Source organism: Nansenia antarctica (genome assembly GCF_963989245.1).
Source record: "Nansenia antarctica genome assembly, chromosome: 6".
NCBI classification, from domain to species: Eukaryota; Metazoa; Chordata; class Actinopteri; order Argentiniformes; family Microstomatidae; genus Nansenia; species Nansenia antarctica.
The window spans coordinates 27,418,903-27,440,648 of record NC_137676.1 but is presented as its reverse complement, the minus strand read 5'-3'; the positions used below and the strand labels follow the sequence as shown (position 1 = coordinate 27,440,648).

The 21,746-nt window shown below is 41.9% G+C and overlaps 2 protein-coding genes across 2 annotated transcripts in view; both read left to right on the top strand.

Moving 5' to 3' along the window:
- Positions 1–4,571: 4,571 nt before the first annotated feature.
- On the top strand, positions 4,572–7,695 carry LOC308160405 (purine nucleoside phosphorylase-like; the record flags this gene model as incomplete). The annotated part of the gene is made up of 5 exons (XM_080534319.1): positions 4,572–4,767; positions 5,078–5,181; positions 6,290–6,465; positions 6,833–7,023; positions 7,478–7,695. The coding sequence occupies 5 exons, from the start codon at positions 4,572–4,574 to the stop codon at positions 7,693–7,695; spliced, it is 885 nt and encodes a 294-aa protein (XP_080390445.1).
- Positions 7,696–9,109: 1,414 nt separating this feature from the next.
- The window catches only part of LOC308160404 (uncharacterized protein C20orf96-like), a gene marked incomplete at both ends in the record, with an annotated part of 51,776 nt that continues 39,139 nt past the window's right edge, over positions 9,110–21,746 (top strand). Inside the window, 3 exons of the mRNA XM_080534318.1 lie at positions 9,110–9,166; positions 9,525–9,621; positions 15,545–15,714. Of these exons, the coding sequence (XP_080390444.1) occupies positions 9,110–9,166; positions 9,525–9,621; positions 15,545–15,714 (324 nt within the window). The remainder of the gene's footprint in view (positions 9,167–9,524; positions 9,622–15,544; positions 15,715–21,746) is intronic.

Sequence of the window (21,746 nt, the reverse complement as noted above, 5' to 3'; positions counted from 1 at the left end):
TTAAAAACAATGACACAATTGGCAGTTCAGAGCTTGTTTTGCACTTTCAAGACTAAACACACCGCCAAGGAACCTTTTCACACCGCCATGGAACTGTTCCGGTTCGCGTTCTGGAACCTCATAACCTTGGTGCTGTTTGGCGAACCAGCCTGCGTTCATACCAGTGTAACCAGAACCATCCGTGTCATCAACGCTGGGTGACGAAGGGGTGGGGTAAACAAAAATGTCACAACAAGAATGGCAGCTGGAAATGAGGATAATATCTTCCACCACAGTAAAAAAATAAATAATAAACATTTTCTATGGAAAAAAACAAAAGACAACTTAACAATTAGATTTAGATTACATTACATTACATTGTGTCTCCTTCCTTCTTGCTGGTCTTTGCAGCCTAGAATATGGCACACCCACTGACGACGTCACGGTTCTACTTTTTGGTTCGCGCTGAGAACCACTATTTTCTGGTTCCAGCTGCGAACCAACTTTTCATGCTCCGAACCAATTTCTTTTCGGTCTGAACGCGCCGGCCGGTTCCAGACTTGGTTCGCAAACGCGAACCGGAACGTTTCTTTGGTGGTGTGAAAGCCCTATGTGTGATGCAATGGTTTTTGTCATAGGCTCATAGGAGACAGCTACGTTAATTATCAAGGAACCAGTCACAGTGAAGACAAACAATCTACTCCTGAAGGTTGGGATTGATAGTAAGTGCTGAGTTTTGGTTTGAAGTGAACGTGAATGACATTCTACATACTTTTCGAACCTTCACTTTTGATCAATTGGAACATACATTCAATATATAGTATACAATAACAACAATACACCTAGTCTAGACCAGGGAGATCTAACATGACCTTGCATTACATGTTGATGTGGGAATGACATGCTCAAACAGTGAGATACAGTTAAAGGGATAGTTCACTATTTAACTAACACCTTTGGGTCAGATGGTCCTTTACCTTGTACTCTATTGGCCAGGAGAAATTGTAATCTATGGTTCAGATTTGTTGTTTAAATAGCCATTACTAACTTCAGCTAACTTCAGCCACTGTTAACAAAAGAAAAGTGAAAAATGTGTGGCCAAATCACCTCAATCTAACTTCCAAACAAGTCAGGGTTCATTTGAGGTGATTTTGCGACAAATGCTAAACTTTGTTTTTGTTTCCCAACTGCTCCCATTGTTTTCACAGTTTATCCTGGCCCATAGACATCTTAAGATAAAGAACCATCTGACTAAGTTGTAAAATAATAAAATGATGAACTATTCCTTTAATGCTTTTCAGCAGGGGCAACCTCCACTACTCATGTAAAGTAACGTTGAGTGTTTTGCTAGGTGTTTCTTTAAAACAATGTGTTCATTTTGGAAGATATTACACATTTTGTGGTCAACTATCTTTAAAAAAATAAATAAATGTGCAGTCGTCCTGACATTTACTTTTAAAAGCATAGCACTCTCAGTAAAATGACAACTACTTGTCCAGGTATGGTCCAGTAGTCTAGTACCACAGCCTGTAGTGCACACATATTATTCCCATATCGGCATGGGTTTGAATCAGGCCTATGCTCTGCTGATATATCCTCTTATCCTTACTTACCGTCTTTCTCTATCAATGGATAAGCCAGAACGCTAGTGGACATTTAGACATCTAGCCATCGAGCCTTGCTTTAGTCATATCGTACGTACTGTTATCTTTACTGGCACATCGTGCATTCAAACAAAACCCTTGATAACCAAAATTGCCCTGGTTTGTAGAATATACTAATACAATAAAAAAGCTTCACTCATGAAGTCTGCCATAACATTTCACGCATGAAGAGCACTCAGTAGCAGAATCGATCTTTTGGGGTGGAGCCCCACTGGTGACCTGCTCATATGAATTTAATCTAATCACACAACGCTACAGTTATGCATCTAAAAGGGGAAGATAGTTGATCATTTTATAAACCTTGTGAGGTGCTCAAATTCAATTGCGGTGGTCCCGTGCTTTGAGTGCTGAGCTGAGTAATGGGCCTCACATGCTGAAAGCTCTGGACTGGACTGGGCTGGTCCGGACTAATGCAGTGGTTAGAGATTAGAAACCTGAGGGTGCAGAGTTCAACTGATGGGCTAGCGTAAGTCGCTAATTTACACTGAGATCAAAGGCCCTCAACATGACACAAGTCTTCTACAGATCTATGGATCTCATTATGAACCTCAAAGATTAGAGAGATGTTTTACAGAGATGTTTCAGGTAGAGGGTTAAAGATGGTTAACAATAGTTAAAGATGTTTCAGGTTGAGGGTTAGAGATGGTTAACAATAGTTAAAGATGTTTCAGGTTGAGGGTTAGAAATAGTTAGAGATGTTTCAGATAGAGGGTTAGAGATGGTTAGCTGTAGTTAAAAATGTTTCAGGTTTGAGATGGCTAGCTGTAGTTAAAGACGTTTCAGGTTTGAGATGGTTAACTGTAGTTAAAGATGTTTCAGGTTTGAGATGGTTAGCTGTAGTTAAAGATGTTTCAGGTTTGAGAGGGTTAGCTATAATTAAAGATGTTTCAGGTTTGAGTGGGTTAGCTATAATTAAAGATGTTTCAGGTTAAGAGGGTTAGCTATAGTTAAATATGTTTCAGGTTAAAGAGGATTAGCTATAGTTAAAGATGTTTCAGGTTTGAGAGGGTTAGCTGTAGTTAAAGATGTTTCAGGTTAGAGAGGGTTAGCTATAGTTAAAGATGTTTCAGGTTAGAGAGGGTTAGCTATAGTTAAAGATGTTTCAGGTTTGAGAGGGTTAGCTGTAGTTAACGATGGTTCAGGTTTGAGAGGGTTAGGTATAATTAAAGATGTTTCAGGTTAGAGAGGGTTAGCTATAGTTAAATATGTTTCAGGTTAGAGAGGGTTAGCTATAGTTAAATATGTTTCAGGTTGAAGAGGGTTAGCTATAGTTAAAGATGTTTCAGGTTGAGGGTTAGAGATGGTTAGAGATGTTTAGAGATGGTAAGAGATGTTTCAGGTTGAGGGTCAGATATTTTTAGAGATGGTTAGAGATGTTTCAGGTTGAGGGTCAGATATTTTTAGAGATGGTTAAAGATGGTTTGAGATGTTTAAAGTTGAGGGTTTAGAGATGATTGATTGGTTGGAAGGGTCAGAGACAGTTAGAGATCTTTTTGATTGAGAGGTTTAGGATAAGAGAGAGAGGGATAAAGACACTGGATGAAGCCGGATGGATAAAGATATTCAGGTTTAGGGATTAGAGATTACTTTTAATATAAATTGGCTGTACAAATCCAAATCAAATGAAATGTTATTTGTATAGCGCATTTCTCACAAAATGTGATCCAATGCGCTTCACAAAGAGCAACAAGGCAGCAATAATCACTGAATAAGGAATGGGTTACCAAAGCCCCTAGGAGGAAGTAGGACAGACCTAGTGGTAATTATTAGACTTAGTAGGGAAAGGAATGGAAGAAATCCAGTCAAAAAAACAGATTTTAAAAGAGGACACAAAGGAACAAAGACTCAGAGTTGAGCTCAAATCCTATTTGTCCCTTCATCCTTCATGCTATCCATCTCCTGTATATACCTCTAACTACCATACTTGCCATACTGTACATATCACTTTTCTCTATTATGTTTTATATCACCATTTGCATTTCTGGTTAGATGCTGAACTGCATTTTGTTGTCTGGTACTTCTACTCTGCAATGACAATAAAGTCGATATTTTTTCTCTCCTTTGTTATCATGCCATTCAATAGTATGACTGTGGCCAATCAGAGAGCATGTGACCACTCTTGTCTGGAGCAGCATCGAGTCTATTTAACTGCTGCTGGAGGAGTCATAGCTTCATTCACAGACTACTGTGGCCCAAGAATAGTATCTATTTATTCCTCTACATTCCCATCGACCTCTCATCATAACAAACATCGACATTGGACTCTATTTCTCTGCATCCGCAGCTAAACGACACAATCTTTACAATGCATAGCAAAGATCAGATCAGGTGAGTCATGCTCTCTCCTTCACTCGTGTTACAGTTTCACACAGCCCTCTCTGTTTTTACAGAATTGACACCAGGGATACGTTTTTGTTTAGATAGCATACTATGTATGTGTATGTATGTGTATGTACTATGTATGTAGTGGGATGTTCTGGTAGAATTTTAAGTTGTCTTGTATCTAACTGGTTTTCAAGATGGCTATGCAGTGTTGGAGAAGCTATAGTATTCTGAACATGTATTTACAGTGACTAAGCTACCAATTACTTTACATGGTCATTGTCATTCAACTACACTAAAGCTACTGAGAGAAGTATGACTTGTATGACTTTATTTTATTTTAATTGAATGTACTATGTGTGTAGTCATTTAATGTTGTCTTTATGTTACTATCTATCAACAATGTGTCTATAAATGTGTGTTACCATGGTCTATAACTTGTCTGTGCTGTATCGTTTGTTTGTTGTTACATGTTACATGTTGACCCCAGGAAGAGTAGCTGCTGCCGTAGCAACAGCTAACCGTGATCCTAAACTAAACTAAACCTTGTTTCTCTCCTTAGAGTCCTTGTTTGTCAACAGTGTAGTCATGCAGTGACAGTCTAAGATGTGCTCTCTCTCTCACTCTCTCTCTCTAAGTCATGACGATTACCAGAAGACAGCCACCTGGCTCCTGTCCCAGACACAGCACAGACCCAAGGTAGCCATCATCTGTGGCTCTGGACTGGGCATGCTCGCTGACGCACTCAAGTGTCAGGACTCCTTCCAGTACTCTGACATCCCTGGCTTCCCTCCCAGCACAGGTGAGAGAGGGAGGGAGGGAGAGGGTGGAAGAAAAAGAGGGGGGGATGAGAGGGGGGGAGATAGAGATGAAGAGTGAGCACAGGAATTTTTCGCTCGTATAACACTTAACTCACATCTACATGATCATGACTGCAACTTGAGTATACAGTATATGGTAGATATAACCATATATGTGTGTGTGTGTGTGTGTGTGTGTGTGTGTGTGTGTGTGTGTGTGTGTGCACGCGCGTGCACGTGTTTGTGCGTGTGGTGTGTGTGTACGTGCATGTGTGTGTGCGTGTGTGTGTGCATGTGTGTGTGGTTCTGCAGTGCAGGGACATGCAGGGAGACTGGTGTTTGGGGAACTGAAAGGGAAGACGTGCGTGTGCATGCAGGGTCGATTCCACATGTATGAGGGACACTCACTGTGCAAGGTCAGTCCCAAACTCACCATCACAATACACCACCCTTATTCACACCATGACATTATGTTAACACTAGAACAGCCGTCCCTTTTTTACCTACTAAAAGAGCCACCTCGGGGGTCTAATGACTCTCCCCTCTTTACAATGGGAAGCTGCTACTTACACAAAACAACCACTAGTTGGTAAATTAGCCTGCTTCCTACACAGAAAAACTGCAAAATAGCGGTATATCAGCTTATCCTGAAGTGATTTTGAAAATGTAAGGATACTAGGTGGTAGACCGCACATATCTAGGAAAAGTCATGAAAGGAGGGCCCTGAAATTTGATCGAGTGCAAAGATATAACATTTTTCTCTACTCACATGACCCCTCATAGCGTCAAATGACCCCTCATAGCGTCAAATGACCCCTCATAGCTGTTCTAGTGTTAAAAGAAGACCTGGTCAACTACACATGCTGTCATTTCATTTCACAAATGTGCAATCTTTAAGCTAAATCATGAAAACCTTACAGAAGGGTTTGGATTTACGACACACCTGGATCTTTGGAAGTGGAAGTGACAATAGTGAATACCTTACAGTTCATGGCTGGCATTGATCGATTTAACACAGCGTTGTATGTGAGTGAGATCTTATAGGAACTTGACATAATACTGTTGATCAAATACATGATTCCATATTTCATCCAAATGAATCTTATTAGAGAGCCAGATTGCTTCTTAGCGTGAACGGCAGCACGGGAGACAGTCACTGCCCCTGCTCTAGTGTGATCACGATGACCACCATCACATGCCCCGTGCTACAGGACACTGTTGTGCCTTCAATACTACTATTGTTTTGTTTCTGTCATAACTACAGGTCTGTTAAGCCGGCTCTGAGCTCAGGTTGTTTTTATAGGGACGTGTAGTCACAATCTATTACAATCTAGTACTACTCATTGAGGGTGTATATGTTTCAGCCTGATAGGAGTTTAACACTCTTTTCTCTCTCTCTCTCTCATTCCACCTAACACACACACACACACACACACACACACACACACACACACACACACACACAAACATACACTCACTCTCTCTCTCTCTCTCTCTCTCTCTCTCTCTCTCTCTCTCTAATAGACCACCTTTCCGGTGCGGGTGTTTAAACTCTTGGGGGTGGAGACCCTGATAGTGACCAATGCAGCAGGCTCTCTGGCAGACAGCTACCACACTGGTGACATCATGATCATCAAGGACCACATTAACTTCCCTGGTCTGGCCGGGCTCAACCCGCTCTGCGGACCCAATGATGACAAGTGAGAGACAGCCTGGAGCACAGTGGTTCTCCAACATCATCCGCCTAGCCTCCACCAATCATCATCCATCTAGCTTTCATCAAATATCATCCACCTAGCTTTCATAATACATCATCCACCTAGCCTTCACCATCTAACATCATCCATCTAGCTTTGAACATCTAACATCATCCACCTTGTCTCAGCAGCAACACATTGTACAGGAGGAAAGAGGAATGCTTTGTTTTCATTTGAAAACTCTGTTATTGTGACTCCTCAGGTGTCCACCAGGGGGGGACATTTTAAGATAGCTGACAGCTGCTTTAATGTACTGCACTTATATAGTATATGCTATAGTACTGCTTTAATGACTCTCTGTTGTGTCCAGGTTCGGCCCCCGTTTCCCCGCTATGTCTGCCGCCTACGACAAGGACCTCAGGAAGATGGCGTTGGACATCTGTAAGAATATGGGTGTGTCTCAGTACGTCCAGGAGGGCGTGTACTGCATGGTGGGCGGGCCCAACTTTGAGAGCATCGCAGAGGCCCGCCTCCTCCACAGACTGGGGGTGGACGCCGTGGGTAAGAGATTCTCCTCACTGCAGCACCTCAGTAAGATAGCATAGCATCCTGGCTGTGACTAGCCTAGTGAGATAGCGTAGCATAGCATCATGGCTGTTTCTAGCCCAGTGAGATAGCATAGCCTCAGTACTAAGTAGCACTGCCTTGGAGGATTATGTACTATAGAGAGTTGGTGATACTACACTGCATTATCAACATCAGCACAGACTTTGTTATGTGTTCTGTGTTAGACTCTAATCATAATCTATTAATTTGACACTTGAAGTACAAAGGAAGGTTCATTATAGAATCAAATGAAATGTGACAGTTGGAATTTGGCCACCGACAAAACAACCACCAGGAGGCATCATCAAGCATGATAGTTCATGAGTTTCAATGTGTTGGAGAGTATTACAGGACCAGACCTACAGTCGTGGACCAAGACGTGACAGTCTTCTTCTTCTCCTCCTCCCAGGTATGAGCACAGCTCCTGAGGTGATAGTGGCCGCTCACTGTGGGATGAGAGTGTTCGGCCTTTCTCTCATTACCAACAAGGTGGTGAAGAGTTACGAGGACACGGAGTCGGTGAACCACGAAGGCGTCCTGGAGGTCGGCAAGATGCGCTCTCAGACCGTGCAGTCTCTGGTCACTGAGCTGGTCAGCAGGATGGACATCAACAACAACACGGCCTGAAGACAACAACCCCACCGCCCTCCCACTACAAGCTTGCACAGGTGTTTCACTCAGCATTCATAAGCAAGTCTGTAGTGAAGGGTGTTATAACAGTTGGTGTTAACCCTTGGTGCTCTGCTAAATGTGGATTCATCCTTTGGCCACATTGTATAGGCCTACAGCCTAGAGACAATACATTTGTTTGTAAATCATTAGTGAAGCATCGATGTAGGTCTTATGATGGTCATAGAATGTATTAAGTCTTCATAAAGCCTTTGAATATAGTCATACTAGGGACCGATACAACTCTCCGTCTTCATGTCTAGCATTCCACACCCACCTGACCAAGACTCTCCAAAAGGATTTTCAAACTCACTCTAAAATCTTGCAGCTAAGCAAAACATGGTGCAATGGTCAGTGTCTGGAGTATTGTTTTGGTTAGATCAACCACCATTATCATTTCAGTCTGTAAATGTTGCTGTACAGAATGATTTGTATAACTTTATCCTTCACTCGTTTATATTTTTGTGTTGTCGGGGATTGCCCTATGCTGTATTGCTATTCTTTTGTTGTTAAGATCCATTCTTCTTACCATCACAAAGCAAAATATGTATACAAAATCGATCTTACAACTTGAATTAATTCTGTATTTCAGCGGTACCAACTTATCTTATGCATCCAAATCTATTTTGAGTATTGAATAAGATGCCTGTGTGTGAAATCTAAAATATTCTATAGATTAATATAATTGTACACATTAATATTTAAGATATGACAGAGTATTTATGGTGCTTTAATTCAGACATGTAAAATACAATATGTATTTCTACCTGGTTATTGTTATCTGGTTATTGTAAATTGTTGCTCAACTTTTGTCTGATATTTAATAAATATTGCACACACAATCTGCAAAACGTTATCACATTAAAGATGTATAGCTAATTAGCACGGTCGAAGTCAACAGAAATTCGTCTTGATCATTGAGCTGCATTGTTCTCTGTTGATTCGGGTGGATGATGGTCTGAATAATCCAAGTAGCGACACAATAAATAAAAAAAACAGTGAAACCTGTCAGGTTTTTTAAATTATGTGTTACACGCAGTCGTGTTATTACTGTTTGGACGCGAGTTTCGGTGTCAAATTCAAATCCAGAACGTTTAATTTACATCCCATTAGGTGACGTTTCATTCCTATTCCACTAGGCGGCAGTCGTTCATTGTCCGTCGGCAGCGCGTCTGATTGCTATGACGACAAGAAGCATTACAGAACATTCAAAAAATACTTCACATGACTTAATGGTTGCAGATGAGTAAAGGAATTTTATTGATTTACAGAATAACTAACTGAAGCCGAGCCATGTCAAAAGGCATGTTTCTGGATCTATGCTACCAAAGTTAAATGGTTACCATAATTTTCATCTTAATTTGAAAGGAAAATGAATGCATTTCTAAACCAGCATCTCAAGTCTCTGAAGGAAGATTTCAAGAAAGTGGTAAATTCTCTTTTATTCTTAAACGGATAGATAGACAGACAGACCGACAGACAGTGCCTGATAGACTAAAATATATAGATTATTTTTGCAACGTTTGCCTAAAGAAGGTCTATGACTGAAAGCTTGCAATAAACTAAGATACAGATACAGAAGATAGAGAGACAGACAGACACACCATAGATCAGATACAGTAGATAGAGAGACAGACAGGCAGGCAGACGGAAAGACAGATCGTTAGAAAGAGTAGTAAAATAACAACGGACATGTTTAGGATTACAGTAAATGGGAGCGCCGGAGCAGAAGCAGAGACTGGCCAGCAGAGGCCCCTCCCTGGGTGGTCCTGCCCCATGTCCCCCAGAACACTGGACCCCCACGAGAGGCAGTCACGGGCCAGGAGGACAGTCCAGCTAACTTCCCCACCGCCCACAAGCACCTGCCTACGCCTGACAAACCAGGTGAGATGACGTCCGCTCCCCTTCAAATGGCACGCCACAATGAACAGGTTCACCAATATGGATTATGTTCATGTTTAAGATATGACAGATTGTTTATGGTGCTTTCATTCAGTAATACAATCTGTATTTCTACCTGTGGTTGTTGTCAATTGTTGCTCAACTTAAGAAAGACTGCACAGATAGCTAAATCAGCCTAGTCAAAGTCAACTTACATGGATGCTGTAGTGGAGTCGGGAAGGGATGAGAAAAGGGTTGTAATGATTCTGTGTGATGGGGTGAGCCCACTTCTTTTTCTTTTGATGTTTTTAGGGCATTCCTGCTTTATTGGGACAGAAACAGTTGAGATTGACAGGAAGGATGGGTGAGAGAGAGGGGGAAGGACATGCAGGATATGGCAATATCAAACCAGGGACCTTGAGATGATATGGCATGCGCCTTAGGCCTGGACTACACGTATGGATATTTTTTTAAGCGGATAAAAAAAACTCTGTCCACACCACAAAAATATCTCTGTCCATACGAAGAGCCAAAACTGAACACGATCGCCCGTTCGAACGTTATGGGCGCAGTCAGTTGTAATCAAACTGGGCAGTTACTCAAAACGTAAACAGACCAAATCTTTAAAACAGACAGAAAAAAAAAGTACAAAACAGACAGAAAAGCAAGTGGACCGACAATGAAGTTGAGCCATTGTTGCTATTGACAACCATTTTGCTCCGGTAGTTGATGTCACGCCACCCGGAAATCCGAGCAATGGTCCTTAACGCCACAATTTTGGCATGGTAGAAGTGGCAGTAGAAAACGGGAGAGTGTCCAGTCTTTCATTATTATTAACTAATTTTGAAGCTAATTTTCGCCGATTGCTCTTACAAATGCCTGTGAGTCTGTAGTACCCTTCCAGTGAACACTTGAACTGTCCCAACAGGTGTGACATGCTACTGAGGATGTTCAAAAGTGAAATAAAGCTGATGCTTGTGACATATTCCATGTTTTTTGCTGTCCCTTGATTCCATGTTTTTTTGCTGTCCCTGAACATATCAAGTACAGTGTGATGAATATTTTTTCCCAGCCAGCAAGATTGGAGTCAAACCCAGGGCGAGGACACAATTATGCCAACTGTTAAAGCAATGTTAATGTAAGACAAACTAGAAAGACAACGTGTGACAATGTTGATTTATTCAACTATAGACAATGGGGATTGATGGTGAACTGATACTTGTGAGAGGACACGGGGAGCAGACAGAAGGCTACACATTTCTGCTGCTTGATCATAATAAATATGTAGGTAATATGCATACTGTTTGCTTTAAGGCTACTTACTTATACTGTTTGCTATGTGAAGCGATTCGAGGTAATATAACTCTGGGTGAGATTAGGCCACATGTAGTGGGACGTAGCGTTACCTAACGTTAACTTAGCCTAGCAGACAGCTAGCAGCTAGCTTGCGTTTTCTAATGGCTTGAATAGTACGCCGGGGGCGATATAAGGGTCGGTGATGTTCAATCTATTTAGTTTAGCGATGTAGCGATCTTTGTTTTGGTCGGTGAAATGGGACGTAAACTCAGAGGGTCTGAAGTTGCCACTGGCGCTGGTGCTGGCATCCATTGTTTGTGACGTCATTGCATCAACACTAGCTCCGTTTAACATAACCACACTGTTCCACTCAATCGGATATTTTTTTATTTCTTCACTTTTTTATCCGTTTAGAGAAATCTCTGTTTATGTGAGTGAAAACGCAGTGTTCGTATGGTTGAGAGGCCCGATTGTACAAAAAAATGTGTGTTTAAAAAAATATCCATATATACGTGTAGTCCAGGCCTTAGTGTGCTATGCCACTTATGCGCCCCAGAGTACGCACTTCTGATACATGAAGACCCAGACCCCTTGGCAGAGGTCTCAGTGAATAGGGAGGATGCACTATAGCTTTTAACACACCCACTTAACAACACCTCACCTTTCTAAAGATCTGTTGTTTCTGGGTGTCTCTGACTCCTCTTATTTTATGATGTATGTATGTATGTATGTATGTATGACCTGTACATGGACCAGACTTTCCAGGACAAGTATATAAAATACCAACCACTACTTGATACGATAACCAGCTTTGGGTACAAGTGTAAATTCAGTATACTTGTATTTGGAAGTCTGGGCCATGTATATAAATGCACCATGAGGGGTCTGAGAATTGCTGCAATGACTAAAAGAAAGGCCAAACAGGTTGCCAAATTTTGCTCTGTCTCGGCTATTATTGGCAGCTTGGCCGTGTGGAGAAGGAGGTGTTATGTGTACCCTTGAGTGTTCAGTGCTGCTTAGCCCCGAAATATTTGATTCCCTGTTGTGTGATGTGTAATATGATTTGTGGAACCAAATAAAGTATTCATATGTATGTGTGTGTGTGTGTGTGTGTGTGTGTGTGTGTGTGTGTGTATGTATGTATGTATGTATGTATGCATGTGTGTATGTGTGTATGTATGTGTGTATGTATGTATGATGTATATGTATGTATAATAATAATAATAATAGTTGTTGTTGTTATCATCATCATTATTATTATTTGCAGTTTTTCTCGGTTACTTAAAACATTTGTATGAAACTGAAGTTCACATGCCCACAGCAATAACATACATCCTGATAAACAAGCAACCAAATAAACTCACACTGTTGAAACACAAGCTTCACTGGTGGCAGCAGGTAGAGGATACATACTTCATGATGTGCTCATCCTTCAGCAGGAAAGTCTCACCCCAACACTGGCCATGAAGAGTCCACTGCAACCTCTATGGGTCAACTTTCTAGAAGGAGGAAGAATGGAAAGATTGAACCGGACCCTATCTCCTTGAAGAAAAAGGAAAATGTCAAAATGCTGCAGGTATGAATTGCCTGGTGACTGCCTTCACTCCATCTTGTGAACAATAGTGCCCAAATTACATCCAAATCCTCATCAAAAAGCTAGATAAAGTCCATAGCGGTACCATGGCTAATAGAGACTGTTTGTTTAGTTAAGGGCTCCACCACACCAAAAGAGGTACATACTCTAGTTCCTAGCTCAAAGGTAAATGCTAAGTGGGATCCTTGGGAAGTCCCAACTCTGACGTTAACCGTTTGAAGTTGAGATTTAAAAAGTTAAGGTAAGGTAAGGGTTTAAGGTTAAAGTTAAGGTTAGGTAAGTTAGGGTTAGGGTAATGGTTAAGTTTAAGTTTAGGGTTAGGGTTTAGGGTAGGGTCGTCCCAATGAGCCCACTTAGCATCTACACACATAGCTCAAGTCACAACCATCCTTACATTCTATCTTGCAAGTACCCACAGAAAATAACGTTGCAAATACCAGTTTCTGATCAGGTCTAGGAGGAAGGCTATAGAGGACCTGGAGAAACATTGTGAATCTCTGAAGGACAGTAACGTCAGCTTGGCCAGAGGGATAGAAGACACTGAGAGACACTCAGTGACCAGTGCCAGAGACCTCCTTATCCACCACCAAAAACTAGAGGTAAGGATCTGTACCACACAGGACCTGTGGACTAACTAAACACACTTTTAGACGAATAACCTAAAATGACATACGTAAAGGACGTACTATAATAATAATAACAATCATAACAACAACAACAACAATAACAAATTATATATTTTTTTTTTTTTTTTGTTTTATATATTTTTATATAAATAATGCACTCAAAGGTGGATGGCAAATACACTGCAGATGAACAGTGTAGAAAGTTGACAGAGAGATTACTATTACCTGTGACAATGTTATGTAGACACCAAGCTGGGTACTTTTGTACAGCTTGTAGGGACATACTATTGGCTCCTTGAAAAAAGAAGGTATTTCCCCTGACAGAGTTCCATAGCTGCTTTCTACAGCTGGAGCTACAGCCAGATCAGACAGGCCCACGCAGAGCTGAGGGATGCAGAAGACACCACAAAGACACAATTATTGGGTGAGTGTCTGTGTGTGTGCGTGTGTGTGTGTGTGTGTGTGTGTTCAAGTTCAAGTTTATTGCTTAAACTACAGATTGTAAGCTTTCAAATGATGCGTCATACATTGAAATCGGGAAAGTGAGTATTTGAAAGTTGTTAACCCTGAAATCACTATCCTGAGAAAATGCCCTTCAAAGTTTTCTTACTTTTTCACACCTTCACACAGGCAGGTAATGGGCGGTAACAATAGCTGGTTCACCCCACCCCCAACCACTCCCCCTCTAGATTGACAGCTGTCAGTATCTGTCAGTGTTAGTCACTCGGTCAGATAGACTTTTCAAAGAGAAGTTTACAGTACATAGCTAGCTATTGCTAACATTATCACCTAGCAATGTTATTACTGTAACTAATTAGCCAGCTCATTATTATGGAGGCATTAAGGTAGTTGTAACTGTTATTCTTTTAATGATCCAAACAAATCATCAATCAGAATAAGAATAACTAAGAGTAATTTGCTGATGTCTTGTGCTGGAAATAGTGTAGTGCTCAGTAGTCAATGTCCAGCCTTATAGTTCAGTTTCAAGTTTTATTTGCCATGCAACAAGTATAGTTGGAACTGAGGGCAACAACTGAGAACATACAACAGACTCTACACAGATAAGCATGCAAGGTCTGTGAATTGACTATCAATAGCTAATAAATCATGACACAGTTCAAAATGCTGTATCTATGCCCAACTGTTCTTGTTATTCAACAGAATATTGCTAGAGAGTGTGGTGTACTTCAATGAGCACTCGGCTCTGAGTTAGACAGTCATGTTCTGAGCTGCTGTGTCTGGTGGGGTGGGGGGGGGCATCAAAGCTGCAACAGAAGGAAGATAGTACATTAAAATATTGCCTACAGTTACTGGCACTCCATATTCATAAAATACTACCATACCATGTTCATAAAATAGCTAGCCTAATACATGACAATGATAATTACCTAAAGTGCTGGTAACTAAGTATGTTTGTCCAACTCCATAGTTCCTCCAGGTCCAGGTAGTAGATGAGGGTCAGTGGGGCCCTAAGGGAGAAGGTAATAATAGAAAAAAAGAGGAAGAGAAGAAAAATATTAGATGTATTGAGTTGTGTTTGGCGTTGTGTTTGGCGTTAGCCAACTAGCGGCTAGCTCGTTCATAACAAAGGAAGCAACACATGTTTTTAAACTTTTAACATTTCTGTAATCTATTACACTTGACATGTTACAGTATTCCAGTATTACACACTGAACATGAGTCTTACACACAACTTTTACAATGTAGACATACTAACGAGCTACAACAATGCTAGCCTGCTAACAAACAAAGGTGGCCAGCTTAGTGCAGACTGAACAATGTGGTTTCAGTTAGTTGCTAGTGGGTAATAATAAAGAAATGTCTAAATACACAAACACACTGGTTTCAACTAGTAACTAACAACTAACTTAACTAACAAAGGCGCTATGTACATAGAAGATCTTACTTTACGAGTCTGGTCAAACAAATTCTGGAGTAAACAAATAACGCGCTGCTTCCTGCCTCCTCCCCCGTAGCCACGTCGATCGACCAATGAAAAAAACCTGGATCCCCTCCCACAACAGAGAATTTCCCAGGAGAAATCAGGCAAAAAATAAGCTTATTTTGCTGATTAAGTACACGTATTTAACTATCGTAAAACTGTTCGAAAAAATAACGAGTGGGTAGTTCAAAACTTCAAGTTGCGTCTGATGACAAAAAAAGGAAATCAGATTTTTTTGCTCAGAACAACATTGAACGCTGATTGATCCGTTGCCATTTGCGAGTTCTTTGCAACTCGACCATATCATGACACATATACAATGACATTCTTAAGCCTCGTCTTTCTCTATAGTATCACACACAACAAACATAGTCCACAATACAAACAAAACCACAATGTGTGTGTGTGTGTAATGTGTGTGTTTCTGTGTGTTTCTCCATATGTGCTGTGGTGTGTATGTGCTGCCAGGCCTCCAGGGGCAGCTGACAGGAGTGAAGACGGAGCTGCAGAGTGCTCAGGCAGAGCTTCACACTCTGACACTTTCACACAAGACGTACAAGGACAAGGAGTACCCGGTCAAAGCCCTGAGGATCGCTGAGCTGAAGAGAGAGATCCAGACCCTCAGAGAGACACAACAGGTCCTCTTCATGTCCACGTTTACAGTCAGGTCATTTTAACAGACACTATTACGCAGAGGGACTTACACTTACAGTGGAAATGGGATGTTTTTATTATTATTTAATGATAGACCCAACAGTATTCTTTACACATACAGTGGGGAAAATAAGCATTCAATATTTTATTTTATTTAACATATTTCCATTGCAGCTATTCACATGAAATTTAGACCACACATTGGTATTAACTCAATACAATTACACAGCTAAAACACTAAACCGCCTTATGGTTTACGGTCTCCATTCGCGATCACCCCAGAAGACTCCATTACTAAAGAAAAGGCACATTGAAGCTCGTTTGAAGTTTGCTGCAGAACATTTGGAGAAGCCTGTAGATTACTGGGAGAATGTAGTCTGGTCAGAGGAGACAAAAATCAAACTTTTCAAGGAGAAATGGCTCTGCTTATGGTCCTACAAATACCATACCTACAGTGAAGTTCGGAGGTGGAAGCATCATGGGGCTGTTTCACTTCACATGGTACAGGTGGAATCCAAACTATCGAAGGGAAGATGAGTGGAGCCATGTACCAGGAAATTCTTGAGAAGAATCTGTTGCCATCCACAAGAATTATGAGGATGAGACATGGGTAGATCTTCCAGCAAACAACGATCCAAAACGTACTGCAAAGATTCTCAGTTGGTATAGGAAGAAAATAAAGTTATTGAACTGGCCTATCAATTGTCACACTCATGGGCTGCGGAACGCCTTGAGGTTCGGTAGGGCCCAACCTCAAATCCGAACCCCCCCCCCCCCCGTCTAGACCCTGCCGTGGGATCTATTTTGTGTAAGGAGGTTCAATATTTTATATCTTAACAAACATTCATACATCAGCGGCTAGGTATTGGCTGGTAAGTGATTTACACAGAACCATGATAAAACAGGCGGCAACAGCAGCAACCATAGACACTTATTACCACAGTAGGCGATGATGAATCTGATCATAGCAAGCATATTACATAACCCTTAATAAAAACACCACTAACTGTCCTAATCAAATGAGAAATGGAACAAATAGCAACTTGCTCTAGAATCTGATCTTTACTTCAGGCGATTTGAAAGCATCCAAAGTAACATTAGGCCTATGTTCCCCGGGTCCTATGTCCTATGTCCCCGGGTCCTATGAGGCTAAGTTCGCATCGAAGTGCACCCAAAGCAGGGATGCAAACTGGTCATGGTCCAAAAAGGTGACACTTTTTTTGGGCCCGAAAACAAGACCACTTTTAAGATAATTTAAGACCTATTGAGCAAGTATTGGTATTAGATTTGTTGATTCCTTCGATTACATTCGTTGATTCTTTTCATTAGCAATGCTGGGTGATCTGTTCTGTTGCATATAGAACTTGTAAGTTAGTCTACTCTATACATTTCTTGATTCATTTCCATTGCTTCTCAACACAAAGATATAATAGCATAATTAACTGAATAAACTCACACACTTACTTACACTCAAAAGTGTCAAGGTTCAAGCTTATTTGCATAGCCTACATACTGAGATGACACACACATACACTTCTCACAGGTGGGCCACACATATGGAGGGTGTATCATGCCATATTTCAATGCAATACACACATCGGAATGCAATACACACATCGGAATGCAATACACGTGTAACACTAAATACAATGCAAAAATACGGCATATTTGTGCCAAAATAAAATCAATGTGTATTACATTTGAGCCCAGCGTATTCCATTCGGTCATGAGTGTATTCCATTGAGCATGTGTATTACATTTGGTCACGAGTGTATTCCATTGAGCATGTGTATTACATTTGAGCACAGCGTATTCCATTCGGTCATGAGTGTATTCCATTCGAGTGTCGGTGTACTCGTTTGCATTGCTTTTCGATATCCCATGTAAATCCGATGTAATTTGCATTGTATTCCATTCCGATGTAGGTATTATGGCACCTACATCGGAATGGAATACAACCTTCCGGTTCCGGCCATAGGTTCTGCCCTTTCCGGCCATAGGATTCGCGATGCCAACGATGACCACGAAGACCCATCTTTAAATACCACATTCGCTCTTGGAAAATGTCACTACAGTTTCTGTAATAGCTTATTAATAAAGATTCGAAAAATTATGCAGACCATCGTATTATCTTAGTTTAATGTCATTTCAATGAATCATAGAACTTTTATTTACAACAAGCATAACGCAAAAATCGCTATTATGCACCGTCTTTGCCCGTGAATAACACCGGCTGTGAAGCGGCTAAAAATACAAGACTATGCTGGATAACTCCACCATCGGTATACGGTCATTTTAAGCCATCAACCACCCCGCTGGCACCCCGGGAAGTAATGTTTAGAACCCCGAGAGCATGCATAAATGTCTATCCGAAAAGAGTACACTCTCATCCTGATGTTATAAAAGCATCGTAGCAGCAGAGTAGAAGCTAGGTCAGGGCTGTAAAGTACGCGAGACAGTCGAGGGCTGCGTTCGTAAATTCGTTCTGAGAGTGCCGGAGGGCACACTGGGCTCAACGTCATAAAGGGACCAAGTAATTTGATTGGACAAGTGGCATTCCATGACTGCTGATCAGATTTCCAGAGCGAATTTACGAACGCAGCCTAGAACGCAGGTAAACCACTCGCACTCGTTTTTTTCATAACACGAAACTTGAAGTTGTAAAGTACCCACTCGATATAATAAACAACTGTTTAACGATCACTAGTTGAATAGACACCCGCCTCAACGACTCGCCTATAAACGAAGCCTTGCGCATTGTGACAGGATGCCTACCCCTGTGGACAACCTTCCCATCCTAGCAGGCATCCAGCCCGCAGGCCTCCGCCGCATGGGAGCCACAGCACGTCTTGCCTGCCGGGCCGTGGAGCTTAATTAACCATCTGCTCCATGATAGGCTCACTATAACAGCGGAGCCCTCCCGGCGTCTCAAGTCGAGACACCCATTTGTGCCTGCCGCACAGGATCTCAGGCAGCAATGCAGAGATCTTAACATCAGTGCGGCAGGATGGGCGGATTATATGTGGCGCGCGGAGTGGGAGGCAAACACCTCCAAACTCCGCGACCACATCCCAGTCGCCGGCCCTGAGCCCCTCGGGATGGACTTGCCAAGGCTATCCTGGGTGAGGCTCAATCGTCTCCGGACTGGCGTCGGGCGTTTCCGCTCATCAATACACAGATGGGGCTTGGCCCCAAACGCGTCGTGCGAGTGTGGCGCAGTGGACCACCCACCCAACGGGATGCATGGTCTGTCGGTATTAGATGACGAGACGATGACGTGGCTTCTGGAGGGGTGTCCAGAAATATAGCCCAGGTGAGCCCCTCAACCAGGTCTCGGGGTGGTAAAAGGGTAGCCCCTCGGCCCCGAGCCTGGTGGAGTGGAGAGGAAAACAACTACCCATACGCCGAAGAAGAACGATCACTAAATACTTGATTGGAGGCTATTGGTAAGGGATACTTTTGCTAATAATTCCGTGTTTGGGGCTGTATGATCATCTAATTATGTGTAGTTATGTGATTCTAGCGTGTCGATGTTCTATCAGATTGTTGTGATGTTATAACAATTAAGAAAATGAATGGCTGAAATGGTGCAAAGCGGGGAAAATCAAATACGGCATCTTAAGTCTGGAACGATTATATTTCAAAACAAGGCTTCCCTTTAACTCCCCGAGGGCTCAGACTATTACCAAGTCTATCTGGGTTTATTTGCAATACAAACTGCAGTTTACAAGCTAATGTTAGGTAAATTCGCTAGAACTAACCTACATACCCTGGTTCAGAAGAAGAAATCAGTCCTTCGTCACTTACATCGTCGTCCTTGGTGAACCTTTTAGGTGGTTTGGTTATCCTAGATGGTCTTCGTGACATTTCACAATCACAAACATATATGTACAGAAACTCACTAAAGTATAAAACACAGCTAAAATACTGCTTCTCTTCAAATCACTCTCTAGCAGCTAGAGTAGAGTCTAGCTCCTTTGAGGTCAATGCATTTGTTTTTTGGTGAACTACCGTAGTAACCCTAAATGGTTAGAAAGAGTCTCTGCTTTCAGAAACGGTTGGATTTTTTTCGATTGCACATAATAGTTCAAGAATTACGATAGTTTGAACGAACCCTGTAAAATCCTGTTGAGAAGTTATCGCAACAGAAATAACTTTTATGTTATTTTATTTTATTACTTTGTATGTTTCTACTTCCATCTTAAGACCTTTTTAAGACATTTTATTTCAACCCAAGCAGAGTTTAGCAGACAGGAAGATGTTAGCTCGGGCATCATGTGACTTTGTTTATATTGTTTATATTGTTTTTGCAGATCTACATGATTCACGTGGGTCATCTATTTTGAGGTAAAAACGGCAAATTTCGCAGAAAGGTGACAAGTTTAGCAGGTGTCTCTGCCCGCAACAGGCACGCCTCTCCCCCGGCCGTTGCGTGTCTCTCTACTGGGTAAAAACTTACGGCATTGGGTTATTACCAGGTATTCCAAGGTGGTCTCCCATCAGGTACTAACCCGGCCCAACCCTGCTTAGCTTCCGAAGTCGGACGAGAGAATAATGTCACCGATCATCCATGTGTGCACCTCCAAGCTGGCAGTGAGCGAGACTGCCCTGCCCGATCTGACCCTTTTTGAGCGGGGAACATAGGACCCTTTTAGCTAACGTTAATGACAGCCACAGATCTCAACGAAGAGCATCGATCTGGCATAGTTCACAGACAAAGCAAGAATAGCTAATAATAGGCTAACATTAGGCCTGTCTTCCCGCTAACCTTGGTACAAGACTGCTATACTATCGTATACGATAGTAACATTATAGCAGTCTTGTAACATTACCGAGGCTAGCCTTCCTGCTAACGTTAACGTTGTACCTGAAGGATTGTGAACCCGGGCCGGTTCCCAGCAAACAACACTGACACAGGCTACCTAGTAATGTTACCGGCTAGCCAATGTTATGGGCAATAAAAAGAAAAGGACACATTCCACACTCACCCGTCTTGTCTGTCCTATTAGGCGGACTAACGTTGAAACACAGATACACGTCCATAGATAAATCCCTAAAGTCACTGATGTTGACACACACACACAGGTCATGACGCCTATAGAGCTCCGGGAGTTGACGTCACGCAACCCGAAAATCCGAGTAATGGTACTTAACTGACTTAACTTTTCTGACATTTTGGCAGAGTAGAACCTGTAGTACAAAGCGGGAGAGCGTCCAGTCTTCCATTATTATTAATGAATTTTGAAACAAATCTTCGCCGATTTCACTGCATAGTGGACATAGTTAGTGGACATAATTAATAAAAAATAAAATAAATGAAGGCTTCAGGGCCTCGCTTAGAGGTTCGTTCGAAACATTTCTAAAAACAAGTGAGGCTCCCGTTAGCACCGAAGAAGCTAACGTTACTGCTAGCACTAGCAATGCTAGTAGTAGCACGGCACAGCCCCCCCTGAGAGGCAAAGATGATGTCTCGGAGGTGGAGGAGGACAACAGCTACACCGGCAGCAGTGGGGCTGCCCAGCCCCAGGTGATGATGGTCAGGAGTGGCGAAGTAGAGGATACGGAGGCGGAAGATGGAGCTACTCAGAGCAGCAGCAGCAGGGCTGAGAGTGATGGAACGCAAGACGAGCCTACGATGTCAGATATGTCATGTATGATGATCCTGTTAAATTGGCCGGTACATGGACTCTACAGTTACAGAAGTGATCATTAGAAGAGGTCCCCCAAAGATGAAACCTGGATTTAGTTATCCTAAAAATAATGAGAACAGAAACTTTAGTGAAACTTTATTTCTCAGAAAACTACCAAATGGGGAAAAAATAGAAAGAAAGTGGCTTGTGTACTCTCAAAAACAGGACATGTCTTTTTGCTTTTGCTGTAAGCTTTTAGCCAACATAAAGGATAGGCCTACATGGTGGTGAGTAACATCTCTATTCATGTCAATAATGGCTTGTGCGTATTTAATGTTGGGTATGATGACTGCTTTATCCTAAATCCTAATCCTTTACGAGTATAA